Source organism: Sceloporus occidentalis, unplaced genomic scaffold, assembly GCF_023333645.1.
Source record: "Sceloporus occidentalis isolate IW3139 unplaced genomic scaffold, rSceOcc1.0.p SCAF_1, whole genome shotgun sequence".
In the NCBI taxonomy this organism is placed as follows: Eukaryota; Metazoa; Chordata; class Lepidosauria; order Squamata; family Phrynosomatidae; genus Sceloporus; species Sceloporus occidentalis.
The window spans coordinates 90,609,624-90,637,618 of NW_028316981.1; the positions used below are offsets into that span (position 1 = coordinate 90,609,624).

Here is a 27,995-nt window from a genome sequence, read left to right on the forward strand (position 1 = left end):
TTCATTAAACAGGTGGATCATAGGTCTCCATGCTAGTAAAATGTGGGCTGGACAATGCAACTGTTAGATGGATTTATAATTGGTTAAACCCAAAGGGTGCTCAGCAATGACTCCTCTTCATCTTGGGGAGAAGTGACCAGTGAGCTGCAACAGGGTTCTGCCCTGTGCCCAGTGCTGTTCAACATCATTATCAATGACTTGGATGAAGGAATAGGGGGCATTCCATTTGCAGATGACACCAAATTAGGAGTAGCAGCTAATACAGCAGAGGAGAGTATCAAAGTCCAAAATTATCTTAATAGATTAGAAAGCTGGGGGAAAACTAACAAAATGAATTTCAACACAGAGATATGTAAGGTATGACACCTAGGGAGAAAAAAAAAATCAAAAATAGGATGGGGTACATCTGACTTGACAGGGATCTAGGAGTCCTAGTAGACCACAAGTTGAATATGAGTCAACAGTATGATGCAACAGCTAAAAAAGCCAATGCAATTCTAGGTTGTGTCAACAGAAGTATAGTGTCTAGATTGAGGCAAGTAATAGTTCCACTCTGTTCTGCTTTGGTCAGATCTCACCTAGAACACTGTCTAGTTCTGGGCACCACAATTCAAAAAGGATATTGACAAGCTGGAGTATGTCCAGAGGAGGGCAACCAAAATGGTGGCCTGAAAAGCATGCCTTGTGAGGAGAGACTTAGGGAGCTGGGTATGTTTAACCTGCAGAAGAGATGGTTAAGAAGTTATACAATAGTCATGTTTAAATACTTGAAAGGATGTCATATTGAGGATGGAACAAGCTTGTTTTCTGTTGTTCCAGAGAACAGGACCCGGAGCGATGGATGCAATCTATAGAAGAAGAGATTCCACTTAAACATTAAGAGGATCTTCCTGATAGTAAGGGCTGTTTGACAGTGGAACACACTCCCTCAGAGGGTGGTGGACTTTCCTTTGGAGAGTCCTTTTTAAACACAGGCTGGTAACAAAAAAGGCATGGTGCTGGAGAGGAGTTTGTATTGTTTTAAAGGAGGGTTCTGGGAGTGGCAATTCTTTTTCCCCCAACTGTGGGGAAGCAGAGGTCCACAGGGCCCTATGTGGTCCATACTTTCTCTATAGCATTTGAAACTAAAATGTCCAACAAGAACTTCAGATGAGATCTATAATGACTGCACAGCAGTAGAAAGCGAGAGAACTCTTTTTGCCTAATAAAGTATCCAAACATTCTTGTTTTCACAGACATTTAAATTAATGTTAAAATAAATTAATTAAGGAGCCCTGGTGGTGCAGTGGTTAAATGCCTGTACTGCAGCCATTCACTCAAAACCACAAGGTTGCGAGTTCAAGACCAGCAAAAGGGCCCAAGCTCGACTCAGGCTTGCATCCTTCCGATGTGGTGGAAATATTCCTTGTTGAAATAAAAAACTATAGAAAGATGGAGTCACCTTTGTCAGCCAGAGAGATGGTTTTTGAAATAAAGGCTTGGAGTTTAGAAAAACTAGAGCAAAGGAATAATGAGTGCGTCTTGACCTGGATGGAAGCTGGCACCAGTAAAAAGACATAACATAAACTACTGCGATAAGGACATTCAGAAGCAAGGTTAGGAGGAAAGCCACTGAATTCCTACAGGAGGGGGTAAGGAGTGATGATGCAGTTTTAATGTATGCATGTATTTCTGTTCTGATTGTAAGAATTCTGTATGTTTAAATTGTAATTAGCCAATCAGGTGTATTGAAGAAGCTTCTTTGTCTTGAATAATATAAAAAGAGCCATTTTGTCTTGTTCGGGGTCTCAGCTTTTGGAACTTGAATTCCACTGAGTTCATTGTTTTCCTTTGTCGACAATTGGAAATAAACTTATGGATTTTCAATTACTAGGTCCTCTTGCCAATCCTATTGCTCTGCCAATCCTAGAAATTTAAGTTTCCTGAAATTTCTGTTACACCGAGGTCGCTAAAATGAGTACCCAGACTGTTGGGGGCAAATTAGCTTACTTGCTAATTAGCTTACTTGCTGTTCACCGCTATGATCTTTGGAATAGCGGTATATAAATAAAACAAATTATAATTAAATTAATGTTAGGATTGCACCAACCTACAGGAACACCCCAGCACATATCCTGGAAACCACAATTTTTAGTAATCAAAGAAAGAAGTATTTTCCACTGGTTTAAAAAATCTTGAATGCTAGCAAACAAGGAAAACTCAAAGGTTGAATATTTTCACTCTCCAACACTGGAAGAGAAAATTTATTAAAGTTTATCACTGAATGAAAAAGTGTGATTCATAAATTAGCTTTTAACAGCAAATCATAATCTTTGCTCAGAAGTTTTGTATGGTTCCTTTTTTTGACAGCACACTACACACCAGAATCCTTCACAGAAGGAAGTTTATCAAATCCACACCACAAATCTGAATAAAAATACAGAGGAAACTCTTCCCTATATTCCTTAACCACCTCTTTTTAGATGTAGCAGAAATAATTGTTCAGATTTATGGATGGCCAAAAGCAAGTGGAAATCAGGAGACAATGCAAGCAGTTTACACTTCAGGGGTCAATACATTACACAGGAGGAATAATGCTGATTTCATCAGGAAAAATATTAAGGAAGTATGACAAAATGAAACTCCCCCAAGTCAGTTATGTAATGCTGCACTTGGGGAACATGTAGTGGTTTGCACAGGCCCTGACAGGGAAGTATTACAGAGTCTCTCAAACAAATTTTATGATGTAAGTAATCAGAAAAGCTTCTCCTTTTGGACTGTGTTCACTGGCTCCAATTACTGCAAAATTATGTCTGTAGACAAAGGAATAGACAATAATCTATTATGTCCATGGATAGGATATAAACTAAAGTGCCTGAAATTCTTCTCCTGATCAAGAGTCTAGATCAGTGGTGGCGAATTTATGGCACGCGTGCTAGAGGTGGCGCTCAGAGCCCTCTCTATGGGCACATGTGCCGTCACCCCAGCATAGAGTTTGTTAGAGTTTGTTATTGGAAAGTCGGAGGGACGCGGCACTTCGCGATAAATAAGTGGGTTTGGGGTTGCAATTTGGGCACTCTGTCTCTAAAAGGTTCGCCATCACTGGTCTAGATGTTTAATTCAAAGTGTACAAATCCCTGAAGAATCTTTGTAACAATTATGCTAGCCTGGGCATTTATAGCTTTCTAGTCCAACCATTACCTTAATACAGACAGCCATTAAGAACAGCTTTCTCTGGTTTTCAACCACTAAATAAAGGTATAGTGTCTCTTCAGGTTGAGGCAGAATGAGGCATAAGAACAGACATGCTCTCACCCCTTCAATACTGATGGGACATGAAGGTCAGCCTGAAAGTTCTTTTCTGAATAGAAGAGTAGCAGCTGGGGTCCAAATATTCTTTGGTCTATTATGGCTTCCCCTTCTGGATAAAATTTTGGGAGATTCATAAAAGTCTTACACTCTAATTTTCTCTTATGCTCCTTTTTCTACTTAGGAATTCAAAACCACAAAATGCACACACTTCCAAAAGATGGTCTTCTATTAATCCATTTGCTTTCTCTGTCCAGCCATTTGAGGTAACCAAAAACTCTCTTCTCCCTCAGAACACACCATCTTGGCTAGGCTGGGAACCTCCCAGCTCCTTGGGAGGAGAAACCCATCCTTTTATAGTAAGCTATCTGCAAATCAAAAACTCAATCTAGACTTCAGTAGAGTGGTCAATTTAAGCTGTCAAAGCTGCTCAGGATCAGAGCAGCAAACTGTCGGGAGCATCTGCAGCCTAGCTTGTGCATATCTCTGGGTACAAGATAGCTACAACACAGCATATTATGCCACACCATTTTCTCCTTGGTTCTCTTCATCTTCATCCATTTCTGTCTTGATTTGGGCAACACCAAGACGGTACAGTGTATCCCGGATGACAACTTCCCCAGGCTGGCAGCTCTGAACAATCTCATGAATCTGCCTATTCACAATCTCACGACTGGAGAGGAAATCCATCAGGCGATTATAGAGATAATAGTGGGTTGCACTGTCAAAGGTAATAGGTCTCTGGCGGACATTGCTTGTCTTGCTGTCACTGATGGCTGTAATGATAGCACTGTAGTGTTCTAGTTCCCGGCACAAGGAAAGGGAACGGTGGCGACCTGTTGGGTCACTCTGACTGATCTCCTCTATTCCAGTGTGAACAATGCGGCGAGAGGCTGATTTGGTAACTGGATGCTGAATAGCATGCTCAGTGCTGGTCATGTCCACATGGTAGTGCCTGTCAAGAAGTTCTGGGCAGGACACATACTGTGGAAGGAAAAATGGAAGAAAAAAAATGACTTCCATATCAGAAGATCTTTTGCATTCTTATCAATTTGCACAGTTCTGAGACCTCATCAATATGGATCATGTACTCCCTGTCTAAATGAAAACAAATTACCTTTGCAAACACAGACCAGACAATGACATTTCTCAAAGTATGTTGCTTACTGCAATACTTGGAGCATAACAAATGAGAATAGGTACTAACAAGAAGCAGAACAAGACTGCAAAGGTAACTCAGTAATACTAGTTCAAAAAGCAAAAATACCTCACTATCTTAAAAATAACAATATGTGTTTACTCACGTACATATACGTTACTACTAAGCTACTTTACTACCAGTAATACTCCTTACTATCTTTCAACAAACAGTGAACACCATTTTGACAAGCCTTTGACGAGTGATTGTACAAGGCCCATCATCCCTAACTATGAGCTGCATTTTATATTTGTTATTTTGGTGCTGTTTATACACACACAGAGAGAGATTATGCTTTTAATTGTTGTTTGTAATAGCTAGATTACTTCAGTCTTTGTATTTTGGGAATTTTTTCCTGTGGGTTTTGTTGTTTGTTTGTTTTTTTATCTATTGTAAACTGGCTTGGGTCTGAAAGACGAGGGTAAAGCAGTATATTAATAAATAGAAGTGGTAGTAGTGGTGGTGCTGGTGATGGTAGCAGAAGTTGTTCTACAGAGCATGCAGTTCTAAAGTAAACTGCTCAAAACTGGAAGTTGTCAAAGCTACAGTAAGCAAAATAAATATCTGAAAGATATAGCGGAGATTAGAAAATGAGTTGTGCTTCAGGTAAACAGAAAAACAATCTTGTGGCAATTGAGAAGGGGCTCTCTGCCCTTATACCCTTCTCTTAATTGTTTCTTGAGAAGGAGGAGGAGGAGAAGAAGAGAATCCAACACTGATTTTCTCACTAGCTTTAAAAACGATGCAGCAGTGCAAGGCAACTAACCCTTAAAGGCTCTGTTGGATCAGAGAAGCAACCCTGGTTCTTCCCCCACATCTGAGCAGTCAAGTCAGGATAGCAGATATCTGCACACAGTGCCACGGAAGTGGCAGAGTCTACCACATAGACTGGTGGCCAGTGGCGTGAGGAAGCTAGGAGGTCCACATGGTCCCGGGAGCTTTCTGCTCGGACAATGTATTTTGAGCCACACACAACCTGCAAAGATAAAAGTTGCAACAGGTTTAGTGCAACATAATGGAAGAACAAGCACCCAGAACTCAGAACAAACTCAGAGTAAAACTTCCATCTTAAGTTTCTCCAACACCATTTGGACAACTTCAGTTTCTTCAAAAATGGCATACAGTAAATGCTACTTTGCATCCCTGTTTTAAGGGAATAGGAGGGATATAAAGATAACAACAAAACAGTAACTAAACAAATAATAATTTCCAGATATTCTCTACAGTCATCATCAATAAAAGATTGTGGGCTATTCCAGCCAAAGAATCAAGTAAACTTCTCAGACCCATCATTCTCATTTACTCATTTACCTCAAAAGCCAGGAAATACCACTTTCCACGTAATATACTGTTAGAATAAATAGTAATGTATATCAGTAGTAATAGTAATGTATATCAATTTAATGTAAACTTCACATTCCCTGACTAAATGGGAACAGGACTGAAGGACAAGAACCAAGGGAAGAGTCAATTGATGAAAAAAACATCAAGGTAATCAAAGTCAAAGGGAAAAAACTGCAGACTTCCAAATGTTTCTGCCTACAAATCCCATCAGCCCTAGCTAGCACAACCAATGGAGAGGGATTATAGGCATGGAAGACTAAAAACAGTTGCCCACCTGGTTTAAGCAAATAGATGCGATAAGCACCTATGAAAGGAAAAGGAAAATGCTACCCATGCATTTAAACTAGCAGCTCTTAACCTAGCTCTATGAACCTTGTACAGGATCTATGGAGAGGTACCCATGAACAACATTTTAAGGTAAATCTTTAATCTTTTCAAGTGTTCATTGCATTTTTCCCCATTCCTGATTAGAATGTAAAGGAAATTCATTTCCAAAGCAATATGCAAATTATATATTATATATTGCATAAATTATATGCAAAATGATGTGCATATATTTTTATGAGTATGCAGGGAGAAGGGTGTGCACAGTTTTCACCAAGATTATTAAAGGGGCCCACAACCACAAAAAAGTTAAAAACCACTGATTGAATGTATGAATCAAAATTGACATGCACTCAATGGCACAGCAAAAGCACTGATTCCTAGGAACTATATCATAGGACAATAGTCCTGCAGATCCTTGGTTTGTGTGTGTGTTATCCTTCCACCTCTGTTCTACTGCTAAAGCCTCAACCAGAAACCTCACTGAAATCCCAATTTGCAAAGGGAGATAAAAACTATAAATTTATAGTTTTCCACTGGTGAGAACCATCACTGCCCACAGACCTTGATACTAGAACAGTCAGATGATGAAAAGCTTAGGCTTGGCTTTCAGATCAAATTCACTGTAAGCTCAATTCTGGTTTTAGTGAGGTTACAGGCTAAAGTGTAGGTGTAGACCCTAGATCAATTTAAAAACTCCCTTTTTAGTTTTTAAATCCTAGACTAAGTTTTAGGAACGTACGAATATAGTGAGTGAAAACTTTGCATTTGTACAAGGCCAGGAACTGCCTCTTTCCTCTCCCTACCTGGTAATTTATTGCCCACTCCCAGAGGATTCAACTGTTTACCAGAAATCAGTGAAAGAATGTGGGCAGGATAATCAACATTCCCCTTTTCTGCCCTTACAATCCTGCCTTTCCAAGTGAACAAGCCCAATAAACCAAAATGTTTTGCAGGTAGATGGCTGGTTGGGTTGTGCGGGCTTTCCAGTGAAGTGCACAGAATGACTGTCTGTCTGCTACACAGAAGTCATGACTGTGTGTTCAGTGCAATCAGTTTCTGACTCTCAGAGAACAGATATAGTCCCTTGAGACCTAGGTGTCTGAAGAAGCTGGAAGATGCAGAGAGACTTATGGACAAGGCCTTAAGGGACATGAAAACCAGGCTGCACGTCCAAAGCAATCTGATGATACAAGCCAGATAATGACCATGCCCCTCTGAGGTAAAGATAAACCCTTCAAGGAATATTTCTTTGGGGCAATGAATATCCTTTCATTCTGAAGATATTAAAGAGAAAAAATCTAAAAAGTCTTAAATGTCTGTGTTCTAGAATAGTTTGTAAGGAAATGTGCCAGAATGGAAGCAACCTTGGACTTCATATTTACTGCTATCCAGGACTTAGTGTGAAATAGCATCACAGTGCTATCAAAATGAAAATGTTTCCCTCTGGATATAAATGAACAGCTGCCAAAGAAGTCCAACAGAGTCTATTTGCTGAGGAGCAACAGGTGGGAGTACACTATTGCCCTCTTGTCAAGCTTGGAAGCTTCCCAAGGTAGATATGTTTGGCTACTGTAGGTAAAAAGCATACTGGATTATGACTTTGGTTTGACATAATAGGGGGTTATATTCTGTGCTATGCTATGCTATGCTATAAAGACAGTGATGATTTAATATGGACCAATAGGATCATTTTCATCTGCAGGGCAGTCATCTACTCTAGATTGGGATGGGTAAAGTGCTGCCTTGGGGCATGATGCAGGTATCCAAGGCTGCTTCTGCAGACCTCAACCCCTCCATACTCCCTGGATTGCAGCAAATTCATCTTTTAAACAGGTTGCAGCCCACCCACCCATCCCTGCTCTAAAGCCAAAAGTGTCCTTCCCACCATTTTCAGGTGGAGGACCTGCAGCCTATGCAGGTCCCAAGGACAGAAAACAGGGCCCCAGACCTACTGCAGTTGCCCACTCCTGCTCTCAAGAAACATCCTAGGGTCATTTTTCATTGACCTCACCTGGTGTGGACACACTTTGTAGATTTTTCCTCCTGTGAAATGTGCTGGGGGTTGCTTAATCTGTGTCCCATTCTGGACAAAATCATAGAGAGCCAGAAGAGAGAGGCAGAGCTGCTCCTAGGAAACATACCAAACAAAGAAGAAACCACAGCATGTCAACAAAATTAAAATACCTTACTTACTTGTAAAGAACTGCATTTCCTAGAAAATCACAGGATGGACACTCATAACTTAAAATGTGTCACAGTTGTAATTTGCCTACTACCCAAACTTCCAATTTTATTTTTGACAAGTAGGCAACCTGGACAAACTCTCATTGCTGAATGGATTTTTCTTAAACAGACTTTCACTCAGTTTTTATCCTGCATTTGTTTGCTGTTTCAGAATGCATGTCTCACATATTATGGAAGTTTAAAAAAAAAACTATGGTAAAACAATAGTTTTTCCTCCTCAGAAACCTCAAGTATATTTTTTAAAAAAGTGAATTAAGATTAGAAATTGTTGGAACAAACTGAAATACTCTTTTTTGTACTGAAGATCAAGGTGGAACCTCATCTAGAAGGGAAATCAGGTTGGCCAGATCCTTTTGAGTTTCCAACAGGCAGCTGAAACTATTACATTCAGCCCTCGCCATAGGAAGACTTGCCTTCCGCGGCTTTGAGCTTACGTGGAAGGCAAGCCCTGGCAGAAATAATGGGGCATGTACCCATGCCGTGCGCCCTGCGTGCCCCTGCAAGCATGTGCCCCATTACTTTCTATGGGGCTTGAGCATACACGCTTTTCCCATACCTGGGGGTGGGGGGGGCGGAACAGATCCCCCAAAAATGGGGAGGGCGGACTGTATTTGATCAAATCTTCAGCTTTCAAATTTGTTGTACAGTCAGCCCTCCAGATCCATGGATTTTTTATCCATGGATTCAAGATCCATGGCTTGAAAATGTTTTTAAAATATACAAACCTTGATTTTGCCATTTTATATAAGGGACACCATTTTACTACGGCATTGTATTTAATGGGACATGAGCATCTACATTCTGGTATCCACAAGGGGCTCTGGAATAAAACCCTAGCTCATACCAAGGGCCCAATGTACTCTATAATTTTTTGTGGGTTTTTTGAGCTATGAGGCTGTGTTCTAGAATTGTTTATTCCTGACGTTTCATCAGCAGCTGTGGCTGGCATCTTCAGAGAATGCTGGCATGGAATAAAGTGGGGAATATATACTGCTGGATAAGAAGTGATTTACATGTTAATCTGTGTATTGTTCTGTTGTTGAATGGCAAGGCCTCAGTGTGTCTATTTAATTAATGATCCATTGTCTGCTGGGAAACCCCCCTCACCCTGGGTAGTTTTCATCTGCATTTACTGGGTCTTGATTTTGGTGTTTTTCAGGACTGGCAGCCCAACTTTGTTTACTTTAAGGGTTTCTTCTTTCCTGTTGAAGTTGTCCAGTTCTTTATGGATTTCAATAGCTTCCTTGTGCATTCTGACCTGATAATTGTTAGCATGGTTCCGAATTTCAGTGTTTTCAAAAAGCATTTTATGCCCAGGATGGTTTATAACATGTTCTGTTACTGCTGATTTTTCTGGCTGACCCAAGTCTGCAGTGTCTCTCATGTTCCTTGATTTGAACATCACATTTCTGGTCCCTATGTAGACTTTTAAGCAGCTACACAGTATGCGGTAAACTCCTGTGGCCGTGAGAGGGTCTTTCCTGTCCTTCACTGAGTGCAGCATTTGCAGGATTTTCTTGGTCGGTTTGTAGACCCTTTAGAGGTTCTGTTTCCTCACCAGTTTCCACTGTTTGACAGTTCAACACACTCCCTCAGAGTGTAGTGGAGTCTCCTTCCTTGGAGGTCTTTAAGCAGAGGCTAGATGGCCATCTATTGGGGATGCTTTGATTGGATTTCCTGTATGGAAGGGGGTTGGACTGGATGGCCCGTGTGATCTCTTCCAACTCTATGATTCTATGATTCTCTCCTAAATAGAATGAACTGATGGAGAGTGAAGTGAAAGCATACAGTAAATGAACAGCAAGAGGTCAAGCAAGCGCTACTTACATCATAAGCCAGGACTTGCAATGTGCTTACAGAAATGCTCATTACCTTGGACTCTCCTGCCTCCCAAGGAATGCTACACTGGGTCAAGAAATTCTGTAGTTCTTCCTCACTGTAAGAACCAATCTGTTCCATTTTACAGATTTCATCCTGAATCAGCCTCACTAGAACACTAGCATTACCTAAAGAGAAAGAGTCAGTTGTTAGTAGCTGCATATAGCACGGAAATATTGAAATCATTTCCACAACTGAGAGGAATGGTCCTGGGGGGAGGGGTGTGTGGTTGATTTTTGTTGCTTACAATTAATTTTAAATAATGTTACTTTTTTGATATTCAATGGTGTTTTAAAATAATATGATTAAGTATGTTTTCATTTTTTTATTAATCAAGATTTTAGCTTTTCTTCTTTTAGTCTTTTTAAAAATATATATTTATATTATGCAAATAATACACACACAGACAGAAAGTCCATAATATCAAATAAACAAATTTTCTTTTCCCCTTCTTTTAGTCTTTTTGTAAGCCAACTTGGATCACATGCTGGAAAGGCAGAATACTTGAATAAATGAAAACTAACAGAGAAACAAAAACCCAATAACCTGCAGCTATTAAATTAAGCCACCTTGGATCTCGTTTAGGGAGAAAAATGGGATGTAAGTGAAAAAACTAAATAAATAAAATAATAAATTTTATCCATCTCCAGCAGAAGTTGACAGTATGAGGTTCAGAGCATAAGAACATCAACTAAAACAACAGCAGGAATTGTGTGGCTCTCAAGACACTGGTGGACTACAAATCCCAAAATTCTGTGCCACTGACTAGGATTACTGGAGCTGCAGTGTAGCAGCACTTGGAGAACCATATAATCCCCAACTGTTTCCTGAAATGACAACCCTAAACTGGTGCTTCATAAACCTTTAATATTAAACCTTTAAATATTCCTGATCCATAAACTGTCCAAGGAGAGTTTACTCTTCTCAGCCCTAGAATATCCCTTGCAGAGGGAGCAGTGGTGAGCATGCATGAGTGGGCAACACACAACATAATGAACATCTAAACTTACTGCTTTCATAAATGTTCATGTATAGCTGGGAACATCTTATTCAACCCTCAAGATTCCACAACACAATGCAAAATTTTCTGCCTTTTCAATATTCCTAGTATCCCTTTTGAACCTAGCTAAGCTACTAACCAACTAGACAAACAAGATCACAATTGCCAGAAAGAGAAACTACCTGGAACTGTATGTGCTTCGAGGTTTTTCTCTCTTTCCGTGTTGACAACCACACTGCCCCTCATCAGTGGTGGGAAGAAAGGAGCTATGATAGAGGCATCAAACTTTGTGATAGGGATGCTGGAAGGGAATGCCACCTGCTCAACCACTTCTGTCTCCATGGTGGACCAAAAATCTTCCACATTAACCTCACTTGATGCCAAGAATTCTGGCCAGGTAAACTACCATTGGAAAAAGATGGAAAGGGAAGTGTCAAGCACTTTTCAAACAATTACACATTCTGTTCCATCCTACAGGCTGCAAATGATTATTCTCATTGCTTTTAGGAAAAGGGTATCATTCCTTATCTAAAATTCCAAAATCCACAGATGCTCAAGTGTGCGCCACCATTAGGGACAACCTCCATTGTCCCCCAGTGGTGGCACGTTTATTATGGGAATGAACCCAGTATACAATAGCCCTGCCGGCAAAATGCAGCTGGATGGCATATGATAGTCTACCTCAATGTTTTTCAATGATAGAACATTTTCCACATTTCTCTGAGCTATTTCAACTTTTGGCGCAATGCCACAGATTCCACATATCATATCATTGTAGTCTCGGACAGTGAGGCACTCGAAGGCCCAATAGCCATTACACAGCAGCTCCTCAAGCTGACTCAACTCCTCTAGGCTCAGGTTTCTCTCTACAAAAAGAAAAAGAGAAAGGTGCTTACAGTTTAACCCTTGTAGGCTATACCAGCACAGAATCCATCACAATCAAATACCTCACACAGCCAAAGCCATCTGAAATGCACTGATCACATTAGTTAAAGATTGAGACTAGATGATAGAAAATTCAGGATAAATAAAATGTTGTCTTTGCTTCAAGACATAATTCTGAAATATGTTTTCCAGAATTAGAACCATATGTCTCTGTGTCTCAGTTAAAATCTGTAGAGTCTAATCTTAGGTTTCTTTGAGCCTTCCACCTCCCAAGTTACAGTTTGCAGCCATTAAGCAAAGACTTTCAGTCCTAATCTTCTAGCTGTTCGCCTTATATCAACAAGTCACCCTATGTACTAACTCACTCGTATGGCTGAACTAAAATAAAATGTATGCTTGCAAATCTAGGTGCAAATTGGAGGATCCACATTATCCACTTGGTTTGAGTTCCAACTTTGGAAGAAAGTGGGATATAAATAAATATAATAAGAAGAAGTTGTTGTTCAACCAAATATTCAGGTAACTGTTAAAATAGTTTTATTTTCCTTGCACTACCACACTGACGTATAATATCTGTCTGTCTGAAATAGTTCCACAACTGTGAAAACTAGACACTTGGAATTTGGCAAACTTACTAAAGGAACCCTGAGGGTGTGCATTTTAGTACTAAGGTGTTTTGGTTTTTTTTAAGGATTAATTTCAAATAATTAAAAGCTGTCTGTGGCCTGGAGTAGCGTATTGAGTCAGCCACTAGGTGGTAGACATCTCACAAGAGAGTTCCTGAAGAGGAGGAAGCCCTGGAATTTGGTCCAAATACTACAGATTCTCAACTGTATATATCCTACTACTATGTAACCTTGGCTTTTCTTCACCTGAAGCACACACATGTATACACGTGAGAGACAGAAGCATGCAGATGTACATTTTAAAAATTGAATTACAACTGTCTGCCTGGAATTGGAGAATTAAAACACGCCAACACTTAACAAAGAGAAACTCCTGGTGCCTGTTAAAAACAAGGGAGATACCTCTTTGCTCCTAGTTTATTTTCATCTGGTCCAGGAGGACAGGACTTTGACTGACTCCCACTACAAAGGCTGCACAGAAACCATAACTTCTGAGAGCTTCTTCAGGGATTGTGGCTAAAGCAAGATTTAGCTCTAAAACTTAGGGTGAATTGTTTGTTAGTACAGTAATGCCTCCATTTTTGCAGGCTCTTATTCTGGAAAGAATATATATATTCATCATTTCCTACTAGCCATTGAAAGCCTCATTTTCCATTAATATGCCCAGCACCTTTTTAAAGCGTTCTGGAACACACACATACCTGCAAAAATGGTAATTCGCACATATTCAAGCCCAATTGGTTTGAATGGCTGTGTGCTCCCATGCACCATTTTAACCCTCCCTGCTTGCCGGTCCCCAAAGGACCAAGACTGTGGACTCAAGAGTCCACAAAAATGGAGGGAGGACTGTAGACTGTTTAATTGTAGTGTGTGCTAATTAATTTGGTATATTAATTCCTGTACTTTTTAAATTCTGAATTATGATGAGTGTGAGACTAGGACTCTGGGAACCCAGGGTTCAAATTCCTTCTTGGCCATGGAAACCAACTGAATGACTTTGGACAGATCTGAGCCTCAGAGGAAGGCAATGGCAAACCCCCTCTGAACAAATCTTGCCCCCCACAACAAAAAATGAAAAGGGGTGGGGGGAGATAGAGTTGCATTAGGGCATGGCTTGGGGTATGGTTTGCAAACAGTGGGGCAGGACCCTCGGGGGGGGGGGCATGAGAATTGCTCAAGGGAGACTTGGAAGCCCTGGTTCCTCCTCCTCCACTCACCAAAGTTTATCTGCCCTAGAGAGGAAGAGGAAGACAAGGAGGGTACCTGGTGTCCCTGACTGAGGGAGGAGGCGGTGGCAAACTATTTCCTTATAAACTGTTAAAATATAAATATACATGAGGAAATGAAAATATGAACACTAAACAAACAAAAATATGTTATTCATATACTATGTCAACGGTGCGGCACCCACATACAGTTATAAAGAGGGTCACAAGGGTAAAAAGTTTGAGCTTTAGGGTCACAATAAATTGAAAACAAATTAAAGATACAAAAGTCCCAAAATTACCTGGAAATGTTGTCATTTTACATTAGGTAACTTTTTTGTTATTATTGTAAGCAACTTTGGTTAGACTATTTACAAAGGAAAAGAAACTTATGAAGGTATTAATAATGATGCCGAGCACAGGCAAGTTATTTTAGATGCCTCAAGCAGAAACCCCAATGTTGTGGAATCTCCATTGCTTAGAAGCTATATCTGTTGACTAGCTGATGTCTTGCAGCTATTGAAGGAACAGAAGCTCCATAAGGTGAAAAGGTAAGAAAGAAAAAGGGTCATGGCAATGCACAAAATACTTTCAGCTGCAAACAATGCACTCCAGCACTACAAGAAAGGGTCCAGGGAAGCCAAAACTTATGTTTCCTGGCTATATAGCAACTTTAAAGAGGTATTCCCGAATGGAAAATTAGCAGCACATTTGTATGCTGATAAATATATTTATGAACCAGTTCACAATTTGCATAATGAGCAAGTTATCTATATAATAAATACATTTGATTGCCTGAATTTTGGAAACTAAAATATAGTAACCCAGAACTGGGAGGAATAGATAGTAATCATTTTCCCGGTGAAGGGAAGATTTAGGAGACAGAAAGCCAGTTCTGAAGTTGGGGGGGGGGGGGGACCAGCAAGAAGAGTTGGGGAGGACAAAGATAAATCGCATTGGGGTGAGGAGAATAAACTGATTTCAAACCCAAGGAAAGCTAGTAAAGACTGAATAAGCATGAGGGTGGAAAGAGAGAAAGATCAGCACAAAAGAAAAATAATTGGTGATGAAAGTAATAAATGAAAGCTGGGAACTGTTTTGATACAGTTACAGCTGCTGGATAAATATCTAAATAATGAGAAAACTTGCTTCCATTGAACAACATGCATGGATGTTACATTCTTAACAGAGTTGGTTGGAAAAAGCAGTTTCATTAAATCCATTAATAGCATAATTCTCCTTTTTTAGAGCTGGGGAACACCCATATCCCAGGTTCTAAATCCCTCATTATTAACTATGCTAACTAGGCCTGATGGTAAATTGCAGTGCAATACTGTCTGAAGAACCTCTAGTTACCCACCAGTTTTTCAGGAACAAACCTTGCCTGTGTGAAAACGCACAGTAAAGGAGAAAAAAAAAGGCTAATATCAATACCAGTTTGTTTCTGCACAGATTCCAAGATGTTGTTGATGGCCACTTTAGGATCTTCACCAAGTTTAATATGATTTCTTATAGTGAAGAGAAGATCGAGACTCACCAAAAGCTTGTTACCCACATTAAACAAACCTGTAGTTGAAAAACAAAACAGTTCTTACACAGATTTTGAAAAAAGTATTCACGAGCAGAGTTCAAAATGGAAGTCTCTAGACTTTTATTGACATACAGATACATACAGAGGTAATAAAACAAATCAGATTAGAGCAAAAGCAGATAGATTTAACATGTACACCTCGGTTTTTCATTTCTCTCCCATTTGAAGGCTAAACCTACTGGTGCCTGTTAAAAACAAGGGAGAGATACCTCTTTGCTCCTAGTTTATTTCCATCTGGTCCAGGAGGACAGGACTTTGACTGACTCCCACTACAAAGGCTGCACAGAAACCATAACTTCTGAGAGCTTCTTCAGGGATTGTGGCTAAAGCAAGATCTAGCTCTGAAACCTAGGGTGAATTGTTTGTTAGTACAGTCGTGCCTCCATTTTCGCGGGCTCTAATTCTTGAAAGCATATATATTCATCATTTCCTACGAGCCATTGAAAGCTTCATTTTTCATTAATATGCCCAGCACCTTTTTAAAGCATTCCAGAACACACACACACACACACGGAAATTCACACATATTCAAGCCCAATTGGTTTGAATGGCTGTGTGCTACCATGTACCATTTTAACCCTCCCTGCTTGCCGGTCCCCAAAGGACCGAGACTGAGGAAGGCTAAACCTCCTAAAACCTAGTTCATTAATAGACTCTCTTACCAGTGTAGATATCAGTGAAGCTATGGAGAGCCAAGCACTGCACATTCACACACACCTTGAGCTGAGCAGTGACCACCTGCAACCGATTTGCTGTCAACAACCAGCACTCCTGAGGGCCTGCAAGAGAACTATAACAGTGGAGGGGGGAGAAGTTACTTATTGGCCACTTATTTAGGAAATGCAAGGAACATTATACATTCATCAGGCAGAACAAGGATCAAAGAAGGTTTGAAAGTAGCCACTACTGAAAACCCATGCACAGCAAAGAATACTAATTCTCTCAAGTTTTCCTGAGCAAGCCTCTAAATAAGACATCTTGATAATGTATTTGAAGGACAGAGAAGGACATAAATCTAAACTGATGCAATCAGATACTAATGCAATCTTCCACATCTCTCTCAAGAATAAGTATCAGAATAAGTATGCTTTATACCTTTAGTATACTTGATTACCTGTACTGAATATTTTGTTTTATTCTGTATTCACTGTTTGTGTGTGTGTTTTATTGTAGTTTGTATTGTATAACAAAGAAGTATTAATAGACCCATCTTCTTGAGATTCTGAGCATCTTCTTGAGATTCTATAATTGACATCTATGGTACTAGTGGATAAAACAGCATAGGAACACAGCAGCTCCTATCTGCTTCTGGTAGTTTCACTGACCAACAGTGAGCTACAAATAACTTAAATAAATATGCCATAATTATTTGTTTGCTAGAATTCTAGAAGCATGGACGGGTCTTGATAGCAAAGATAAATTGTAACCAAAGAAATATTAATAACACAAGGCATGGAGAGCACGTGGTCCTTCAGATGCTTTTGAGCTACAATGCCCATCAGCTTTGAAAGCTGTAGCCCAACAACTTCCAGAGGGCCACAAATTGCTCACTTTCTCAATAATGCCTTACAGCAATCGATATAATCTTTAACTTACTTTGGTCCTCCTTTGAATAAGGGACTGTTACAGAGAAGGCACTGGGATGAAGGAAATTCATAGTAGTTTGACCAAGAGGTTTGCTCAATGGTGACTGTCTCCTCATTCATGTTGGACAGGATAAGCCTGGAGCTATTGAGTTCATTAATCAGAGCAAAAACATCAGACATCTCTGATTCATTCTCTGGGATCTGTATAACTTTGCGCAGAAGTTGCAGAGTGGATTGACGTTGGATCTCTTTTTGAGACTGGATTAGTGGTTCACTGGTGTTCAATACAAGTGCAGGGCTAGAGGTGACCTCCTGCAAAGAAAGTTATCATGTTACCAGTCAAAACAACTGTGAGTTTAAATCTAAATCAGAATTTACTGTTTGAAATGTAAATTAGCTGATGTCTTATTGATGATCAAAGTAGTGTTTAGGCAGGACTATTCAAATGAGCCCTGGTTCGTACAGTCAAGGCAGGGGCAAGAGAAAACCACACTGGAGCAACAAATCACATACACCATGAAAGTCTTCTGATCACACCTTTGGGTAAAATGATCTGGCAAACAGGTGCCCCTGGTAACTCAATTGGAGGAGTAAAGGGATATATGCTCCTATTTCACTAGGCATCTGCCACACTGCACTAACGAAATGTATTAAATGTGAATGAAGTGCTGACCAAATCTTAACAGACCTATTTCAGCTGGTAACCAGTTCCATGGAATTACATAATCACTATGTAATCACTATGTAAACTGTTTCAATAGAAATGCTAACAAACCAGCCAGGGACTACAGAATTCAGAATCCCCATGATGACTACATGTCCACATGTCTCTATACTCCAAAGATATGAGAAGTGCAGAGACAATGAAAAATGTTCCTTCAGCCAGCCAAAGAGATAGGCACCTACAAAACTCAAATGTAGAAAAACCAACACACAGAGGTCTCATTCTGGGTTATATGTGTAGATCTGCTTCAGACTATTCACAGCTTCCTGCTAAAACTGCAGTGTGCCCCTCAGGGAAGGGGAAACTAAGGAGAGAGGAACTACAGTAATACAGCTGCCTGTTCTATTCCTTAAAGTATCATTGTAGCCAGGTGGAGGCAAGCACTGGGAGGGTTGATGGAGAGAAGCCAGGAGCTGGAGGGCGGGAGGACCCAGGAGTGTTGTGGGAAGGAGAAGCACCGCCCAGGGGAGGGGAATAAAAGCGGAGCGACAGGTGGACGAGAGGAGGGGCCGGGTTCACGGAAGACTGGGATGTGCTGAGGCGGTCGGGAAAGGGTGAGGAGAGGTACAGAGGAGCCCAGGACGGGTAGGCTACCTGGTGACTCTGCAACGGCGTCACTCTTTGTTAAGGGCAGGAGCCTGCATGGAGGTGGTTTTATCCAACCCCAAGAAAGAAGGGGACTTTAGATATCCTCACAAGGGGGAGTGGAGACGCCAGGAGTCAGGGCCTTTATCTGGCGAGTGGTGGGACCCGAGGTGCGAGCAGTGGGAGCAAGGCCCAAGGCCAGAGGGGAAGGAAAAAAACAAAGTGGAACCCTCCAAGAAGTGCTGCGGAGGCGGGCGTGGAGGAACGGGGGACCCGGAAGTCTGAAGGGAACCGCACGTAAGTAACTCCACCAGAAGACTGAGTTTGTTTCTGTTACTACGCGTTGCTTCTTTGTTTCAGTAAAGTTTGCAGCATTACTAAGGCCTTGGCATTTCTTTTGTTCGCTCCCCGGCTACAAGAGCCCACGTGTGAGATACGATGTCTCAGGGAACACATGCCCCACCCACAATCATCAGAGCCAATATGGTACAGTGGTTTGAGTGTTGTACTACAACTCTGGGAGACCAGAGTTTGATTCCCGGCTTGGCCATGGAAACCCACTGGGTGACCTGGGGCAAGTCCCACTCTCTCAGCTTCAGGAAGGGAATGGCAAACCCCTCTGAACAAATCATGCCAAGGAAACCCCATGATAGATTCGCCTTGGGGTTACCGTAAGTCGGAAACATCTTGAAGGCACACAACAATAACAAATCATCAGAGTAACGCAAGACTCTGTCCCAGAGAAGCAGCAACAGCCCCATTTCAGTAGCAACTGAATCCAGCCCAGAGAAGTGTGCTAACCATTCTAAATGTCACCGAACAACTGATACAATCACAAGTGTCGAGGAAGTAAAAAGCAAAACACTCCTCAGGACAACAAAATAAAACATGCCAATTTACTTGAACAAAACAAGCTGCCCTCTTAATGTCCCAAAGCACATTCCTGTCTCAGCTGAGAGGCGTAATTTGCATTCCTATCTCAGTTGAAAGATGTAATTTAACAAATACAAAACAAAAAAAATCACTGACAGGTTCATGTCCCTGGTTTCCTGCTAGGTCTCTGAAAGTTCAAGGGAAAACCAGTTCTTCTCTTCAGCAGAGAAAGAGAGATTTGGAAGGGAGGGGAGCAAGAAACAAATCCTGGCCCCTCAACATTTCAGATCTTGACGGAAGGACAGCAGAGTTCCCAGACTATACCTCTACCTTGGGGCTATGAAGGGACAGGCTTCATATGAAAGGAAAGAATAGGGGAATTTGAGGACAGAATAGGGGAATTTCAGTAAAGAATAAATAAAGAGATAGTAATATTATTAATCTAAATGAATTTAAGTCTCCAGGACGAGATGAACTACATCCAAGGGTATTAAAAGAATTAGCAAATGTAATATCGGAGCCATAGGCAATAATCTTTGAAAATTCCTGGAGAACAGGAGAAGTCCCAGCAGACTAGAGGAGGGCAAACATTGTCCCCATCTTCAAAAAGGGAAAAAAAGAGGATCCCAACAATTATTGTCTAGTTAGTCTGACATCAATATCAGGAAAGATTCTTGAGCAGATCATTAAACAGAGAGTCTGTCAACATCTAGATGGCAATGCCATAATCACAAAAAGTCAACATGGGTTTCAGTGAAACAAGTCATGCCAGACAAATCTGATCTCTTTCTTTGATAAAATTACCAGCTTGGTAGATGAAGGGAATGCTGCGGATATAGTATATCTTGATTTCAGTGGGCCCTCCTTATACGTGGATTTGCCATGCGCAGATTTGAGCATCCGTGGACGGCAAAGCCATATATCAGTGATGGCGAATGTTTTAGAGACTGAGTGCCCGAACTGCAACCCCAAACCCAATTATTTATCGCAAAGTGCCACGTCCCTGTGGCTTTCTAGTAACAAACTCTGGAGAACTTTGTGCTAGGGTGACGGCGTGTGTGCCCACAGAGAGGGCTCTGAGTGCCACCTCTGGCACTCATGCCACAGTTCGCCACCACTGCCATATATTGTCCTCAATGATGGTGCGCATATATGCGCGCCACCATTGGGGACAAAAGTCCCTCCCCTCCTCTCCTCTCTTCCTCTTCTCCTCCCTTCTTCTTTCCCTTGCTTCTTCCTTCCTTCCCTGCCTCACTCCTTTGTTTCTTCCCTCCCGAGTCCCTGCTTATCTCCTGTTGCCGCCACTGCAAGAAAGGCCAGGTGGCGGTGTTGGAGGCCTTGAAGGACTCTGGCACTGCTGCTCCACCCCCTCCTCACTGACACTGAGGAAGGGACAGGTGGCGGTGCTGGAGGCCTCCAACACCGCCACCTGGCCTTTCCCATGGCGGCGATAGCAGGAGGTAAGCTTTGAATTGGGAGGGAGGGAAGGAACGAGGGAGGGAGGGAGGGAGGCAGGGAAGGAAGGAAAAGAAGAAGGGAGGAGAGGAGGGGGGTGAGAGACTTTTGTCCCCAATGGCGTCATTGGGGATAATGGGACTTGAACATACGCAGATTTTGGTATGCGCGGGGGTGGTGGTGGTCCAGAACTGATCCCCCACATATACCAAGGGCCTACCGTATACAGAATTATGTCTTGTATAAAATTCATTGTATGAACTTTATTTTCAATAAATAAAAAAAATTTTTTTAAAGGAATACATCTGCAAGAAGGGAGGCACTGGGGATGGAGCATATGATTCCAGGATGCACTCCCAAATGATTCACCATGTTGAAGCAGCATAAGGGCAAAGTTATAGTGGACAACACTAGTCAGCTGTGAGTGCCACATCTTAAACTTTCTGGACATCACTATGTTTCAATAAATTAATATGTTAGAATGCACTCACTATATAACAGGCCACTGATGTCCCTCTGATGGTAACAGGACCCAAGTAAGGACTTACCCTCCAAGCAATGGTAGGCCCACATGGCAGAAAACAATCTGTCAAATAATCAGGCCCCAAGTCATATGATCCCAAATTATGTAACACTATCATATGTAAAATATATAACATGGAGGAGAACTAGCCACTGTATGCAGCCCATACACATATACCCTCCTAGTTTTCTACCTTTGCTTTACCTCCAAATTCTATATATTCAAAACCACAATAGGAAATAGAATGCAAATATGTCAATCTTGATTACAAGGAATTTTTTTAAAGTCTCAGCTCACCAGGGATTTTGCTGTTTTCTCAGCTCTGTCTTTGGCAAGATTGTAGCCACAACTGGGACATATCCTTGGTTTGTGCCGATTAGTGTATATGTAACTGCAAGAAGGGTTCTTACATTTCCCTCTGCCACGCGATGTTGCCAATCCTAAATCCTACACAGAAAGAGAGACCAATCAATTATCCACTGTTTTTTTAAAAAACATGTAGCACCTAAACATGTTGACCTAACAAGCCACATTATCATCTGTTCTCCCAATATATAGGAGGATCAGGAAGCTAAAACCATGACATTTGTTGCCATGTTGGCTACTTGCTAAAATGCTTCCAGATTAACCCTAAATACCACAAGCAATTAATCAGAAGACACTTATGAAAACCCAACAGGAGTACTGGATGCTGGCTTTAATGAAGGGCAAAATGGAGAAATGGAAGCACTCAAATTCCATTAGGAAGCCAAGGAAAACCAAGTTCATAAGGGATTAGTGTCAAATCAAATAACACCTGTTCATTTTCCATTTCACTGCATTACTATCAGCCACCAGCAGGCAAGAAATGAAACCCACACATGCCCCGTGGCTAGAAGCTGTGCTGTTTCTGAGTAAATCAAGTTGTAAGAGCTTAGCAGAGAAAACTATGTCAAGACATAATCCAAGAAGAAAGAGAAAGCAGAAGCTGACCTAGAAACTAAGTCATAGGAGGTTGTGCGAATCAAAGCATGGGTAATGACACAGTGATGCAGTTAAGGTCAGTGACCCAGAGGAGTTTCCAGGTCATGCCAGTTAACCAGTTTATACAGTCTGCCCTTCTTATACATGGATTTTTTATACACGGATTCAAGCATCCACGGTTTTAAAATGTTCAAAAAAGTATAAATTTCAAATATCAAACCTTGATTTTCCATTTTTTATAAAGGACACAATTTTGCTATGTCATTATATTTCATGGGACTTGAGCATCCATGGATTTTGTTATCCACGGGGGATCTTGGAACCAAACCCCAGCGTATAACAAGGGTCCACTGTATAGCCTGAATAAGCCTTAGTTCTTTGACACTTCTAAAACAAAGAGCATGTAAAATTTCATAAAGTGCTTGAACATTAAACCTGACATGCCATAGTTCATGCACAACTATTTATTAAACAAAAAAGGGCTCCATGCCTTCCAGGAGCATATGAAAGTCTGTGCTTATGCTCCTTTATAAGTAATCACAAAAAACCAAGACAACTCATGTATTGTATTTTTGGGAGTTATCTAATGACCGAAGACTTACCAAGGTTACAGTGCAGCTATACTTATAAGAAGGAAATATATCTGGTTTGACCTCCACCACTTTGACGTGAGATGTTGAACTGTTTGTGTTGCCATGGAGCTTTAGATTGATAGTAAGGAAGCAAGAGAGAAACACTGTCAGATGCACTGTAAGAACTTTTACCAGCCTACCGTCTTTCCCTGAAAGGCATTAGATTCTCTTTCCATATGTGTCACTGGGCCTCTGGTCTCTTTGCAACATCTCACTGTTTATTAATAATTAATAATAATAAACTTGATGTAACTTCATAATAAATAATAAAAATATGCATATTAATATTCCATGTTAATATAGATGGCAACAGCTTACTGTTCATTAACATTCCATGATAATATAGATAGAACAGCACATTGTCTAAACACCACTTCACATTGTGAATCAGCTTGTAAATCAACAAATGGAGTAGCAAGCTCAGGGCTTGCAGCTAGAAGGATACATTAATTCTGGGAGTACTGGTCCTGTGAATAGTAATACTGTATGTTCCCAAAACCAATTAGTGTTGGCATTTATAAATATTTATATTTATTATTAGATTATATTATATTAAACTAAGCCTAGAGCCCGAACAGACAGGTCAAAATAAAGCTGCTTCAGGCCACTTTGGAAGTGTGCTGTTTAAATGAAGCATGTGTCCTAAGAGGGTGGAAGCCACACCAAAGCCATGTTCCAGTCCTAAGGAGTGGAGTGCAGCTTTGGCACAGCCTCTGGCTTCTTAAGATGTGTGTGTCAATTAAAAAGCATATGTCCAAAGTGACCCGAAGCAGCTTTATTTTGGCCTGTCTGTTCGGGCCCCTAATCTTTCTTCTTATTCCTGAGCGCTCTGTGAACTAACACCTGCCAAGTGCATATTTGAATTGGAATAAGCCCTCCTCACTTGAACCACAAAGCAAATATGGATGGATTATCTGCATGGAGTCTATTCACTTATAAAATCTGCATATGGATCTCTGTGTTCACACTATGAATGGGTGAAATGTAGTATACAAGTCCAAGCTTTGTTCCTCTACTTCAATCAATGTAGAAGCTAAAACAAAGTGTGACTTGGTCTTAAGAGACACAGATGTTCACTAGTCACAGAACAGACTAGAGGCACACAAGATTAGTCTCAGAGAAAGTTTGACATAATGGACAGGTGACATAAATGTAAGATTCAGACTAGAAATGGGGAAAGACAAAGGACTGAAGTCACTGGATGACCTTGAAAGACAGTATAAAATGGAGGGAGAGGTAGAATCATAGTTGGAAGAGACCACAAGGACCAACCAGTCCAACCCCCTGCCATACAGGAACTCTCAATCAAAGCATCCCAGACAGATGGCCATCCAGCCTCTGTTTAAAGACCTCTAAGGAATGTGTTCCACTGTCAAACAGCCCTTACTGTCAGGAAGTTCTTCCTAATGTTTAGGTGCAAGCCCCATATACTCCCATAAATGGATAAAAACCTACAATTTATTAATTGTAAAATTAAAAGTATAACATGGTGTTACATAGACAAAGAAGAGAATGTGACAAACATTTTCAACTTCTTGACTCTGAGGTCCTTTATGAATACCACAGATCTGACATCAGTAGGCTTAGAGAATTATACATGCAGTGTAAGCCACACTAAAAAGGTTCCTATCAATTCCACAGCATGACTACAAGGCAATCCCCCCCCCCCGAAAAGGAACAATCATTATACAAAATCCACAGATTACCTTGTGCTCTTCAGTGCTGGAGGGCTGAAGGGGAGTCTGACCCAGTTGCTTCAAAGTATTAGGCTTCAGTCCTGAGATCCTTACACAGGAATTTTGCTCTTGAATAACAGACACAGAGAAGGTTTAAAATTTTAACAATACATGTATTTATAGTAAATGACCTAGCAAATACAATGTAGGACATATTGTATCAAGACCTTTTATTGTACCAAGATATTTTCAATCTCAAGAGATCAAGTCCAATTATAGACCCACTTTTCTTAAAAGGGCAGGAGAAATTGATAGTTTTGGAAACAAGACTGGGTAACAGTGTCCTTCAAATGCTACCAGACTACAACAAATAGCATCCCTCACTACAGACTAGAGCTCATGGAACTAAAAGATATATCTGCACATATTTGCTTAAAGCTGACATGGATAAGAAGGCAAGCTCCAGGCCTTGCTTTTATCAAGTTTCCCAAAATGGCAGTAAGAGTCACACAGGGTCAACGTAATTCTTAATTAAACAAGTTAGGGCCTACCATTTAGAAAATACAATTTTCCCCAACAAACATGAACTGGAAGGCTTATTTTACCATTGTTTGTATATAGCTGCCTGCTAGAGGGCTGCTCTGTACTGATTTCTCTTGCTACGCTGGCAGGAGCAGGCAGAATTGCCCTCATGGGTCTTGCAGCAGCCAGCAAGGATGGCTTGGATCTTGATTTGATCTTCTGCTCCTGCCCTTTGGATGCAGTACCAAAAGCATCAACCCTGAAAAGAAAAGAAGTGCAGCTGATCATCCCTTAGTCCAATGACTGTAACAACATGCTGCAGGGGCAAGTTGCCACCCTGAAATCCTACTATGCTGTTTGTCAATATGAAACAATGAAAAATAGCCTGCTTTGACTTGCACACATAGATACAAACCTGTTAAGAACTTCACTGAAATGCACAGAATGCAAAAACAATCTGAGAATTCACAGTTTGGGAGTCTATTCCATTTTGATCCAAGTTATAATTTGCACTGCAAGATGCTTCCAGTTCTATTTCAAAGCTATCAGTTGCTCACACATAAGTGACTTACCCCACTGGATGTTTCATGGTAGAAGCTGGATTTGGAAGGCAATTGGCACTATCCATTGCTTCAGTGGGTGGTTGCATTTCCAAGGCCCCATCCTCCCTCTGTTCTAAGGGAGGGTCCACTTGTGCAACGCCCTCCTGAAGCTGAGTAACTGCAGCAGCACGTCTTTGCTCTTCTGGCTGCACATTGTTTGCAAGGATGTGTGCCTCAGAGATGATCACTTCTTCCCACTCAGCCTCCTGGACCTGCCCCACAGCAGGGATTGCGTTCAGAAGCTGAGTGACTGCTTCAGAGCTTTCCAGTGTAGATTTAGAGGCACTGTCTTGAACCACAGTCTGTCCCAAGGCTAAGGGCTGCTGATCTCTCTTGGGCCCCAGTGTTTTTACAGGCATACCTGAGCTTGGTTCAGATTTGCCTTTTGGCTGTTTCTCCTGAAGGGAGAGGGGAACAACCAAAAACCTGGACGTCAATACCACATATGCTTCATGTTCAAGCTTGGCTGACAGATCTCAAGAGTGAAATGAATAAATAGATGAGTAATATCTGAGGAGCAAAAGCTAACACAGCAAATCAAGTTACTGCTCCCTCATAATGCCATCTTATATTTAGCACCATTTCCCATGTTCCTTTTCACTACTAACAATCTGAAAACACATACAGAGAAGCAGCCAGATGAACAATCTGTCAGAAGTGTGAATTATTACATATCAGTCTGAGGTTACAAGAAATATAAGTCCCAATTTGATTTGAAACTAGTACTTTGAGTTTAGTTTGTCTTATGGATTTAGAGTATTTTGAAAGCCAGTCTATTAGACCAAAAGGCAGGACAAAACATAAAATAATAAAAATAACTTGCAACACTTAAAGATAACAGAAAGGCCAATCTCAGCTGACTGCAGTGATAAAATAATGGTTCCTTTCTTTTAAATAGTTCGTTGTTACATGAAGATAGCAAACATACAGTGGCCCTTTCCTATCCACAGGGCTTTGGTTCCACCCCAAACCTCACGCAAGGGAAAAAACATGGGAGCTCAAGGCCATATTAGTCAATGGGCAGCATCATGCAGACATTCAACTCAGTGCACCTGCAGGTGCATGCTGCCACTGGCTAATATGGGATGGAGCAATTTGCGGGAGTTCCAGGCCACTGCTGTGGACTCACTATATGTTCAATTTTTTAGTACAGCAGACAGCTGATCAGAAAGGAACCTCACCTTTTTTAGGTGAGGAACCTTTTGTGTTCTGATTTTTTCTGTTTGGCGACTTTAAAGACAGTGTTCACCCTTCTGCCTTCTTTGCTAAGCACAAAGGTTCACGGTTTCTACCAACACCACATACTGTTGTTTGTTGGCAAGCAAACACAAACACAAACACACACACACACACACACATATATATATAGAGAGAGAGTTTTAAAATCATTTTTAACATACTTTTGGGATCCATTTTCCTCCCAAAAAGTTGCCACATATGGGGCACTTGGGTGGCTTGTGTCTGGTCACATAAGTAAATGTACAACCAGGGTTGGAGCAATTTCCATGCCCTCGGCGGGTGTAGGTAGTTGTCTGAAAGAAAGGGAATTCATTATTTTACAGACTAACATCAGAGCAGGGCATTTCCATCCTGTCATTAAGTCGATGACTGCCCTATGTCTAAGAATTTTCCTTATCCACAAAAGTTACAGGATTCCATATTTGAGCTTTGCCACATAAAGAAAGAAATTGTGAGCTGGCAAGATATTTAGCTATAAAAAGGAGTAAGACATTGGTTACTAATTCATGGAGAAAGAAAATCTGGAATAGACAATATATTTGTTCAGTACATGAAACAGTCAATCAAACAGGTATAAAATCAAGGTAATGCTAAGGACAAGGGAAGAGGAAACTGCAATCAGTAATACAGAGTCATGTTCACTATTTCATTTGTAACTCAGTTTCACATAAGTCAAAATAGGCAGGTTTTCGGCCAGCTTCAAGGCAGGGCATTTAGATGACACATGCCTTGAAGCCAGACAGAAAGTATACCCAAACTGCACTATGGGGAAAAAGCTGGACTAAAAAGAAGCTACACGGGTGCAGCTAAGTGTCCTGTTTCTACATCACATGTGGTGTTGGGGAGCTTCCCAGTACTAGCCACAGCACCGCAAGGGAAGAAGCACATGCCAATAGTGTTCCTGGGTGAGCACTGGAGTCAGAGTAGCACTGGCTCAGCCTGTACTATCCTGTCCCTTCTGCTCAGCAATTAAATGGTCAGATAAAAAGCAAAACCATGAGTTAGCCTTGCTAGACAACTTGAAAACAT

At 41.0% G+C, this 27,995-nt stretch overlaps 1 protein-coding gene across 2 annotated transcripts in view; it reads right to left on the reverse strand.

Moving 5' to 3' along the window:
* Positions 1-2,206: 2,206 nt before the first annotated feature.
* LOC149321799 (HMG domain-containing protein 3-like) overlaps positions 2,207-27,995 on the reverse strand; it is a 33,838-nt gene continuing 8,049 nt past the window's right edge. For both annotated transcript variants that reach the window (XM_089528722.1, XM_089528732.1), the window contains exons 6-20: positions 27,128-27,259; positions 25,698-26,125; positions 25,209-25,384; positions 24,634-24,731; positions 22,898-22,996; positions 21,630-21,779; positions 17,183-17,484; positions 16,249-16,376; positions 15,430-15,561; positions 11,961-12,145; positions 11,462-11,681; positions 10,274-10,407; positions 8,169-8,285; positions 5,253-5,462; positions 2,207-4,272 (exon numbers count right to left, since the gene is read on the reverse strand). In XM_089528722.1, the coding sequence (XP_089384848.1) occupies positions 3,805-4,272; positions 5,253-5,462; positions 8,169-8,285; positions 10,274-10,407; positions 11,462-11,681; positions 11,961-12,145; positions 15,430-15,561; positions 16,249-16,376; positions 17,183-17,484; positions 21,630-21,779; positions 22,898-22,996; positions 24,634-24,731; positions 25,209-25,384; positions 25,698-26,125; positions 27,128-27,259 (2,979 nt within the window). In that variant the 3' untranslated portion in view covers positions 2,207-3,804. The remainder of the gene's footprint in view (positions 4,273-5,252; positions 5,463-8,168; positions 8,286-10,273; positions 10,408-11,461; positions 11,682-11,960; positions 12,146-15,429; positions 15,562-16,248; positions 16,377-17,182; positions 17,485-21,629; positions 21,780-22,897; positions 22,997-24,633; positions 24,732-25,208; positions 25,385-25,697; positions 26,126-27,127; positions 27,260-27,995) is intronic.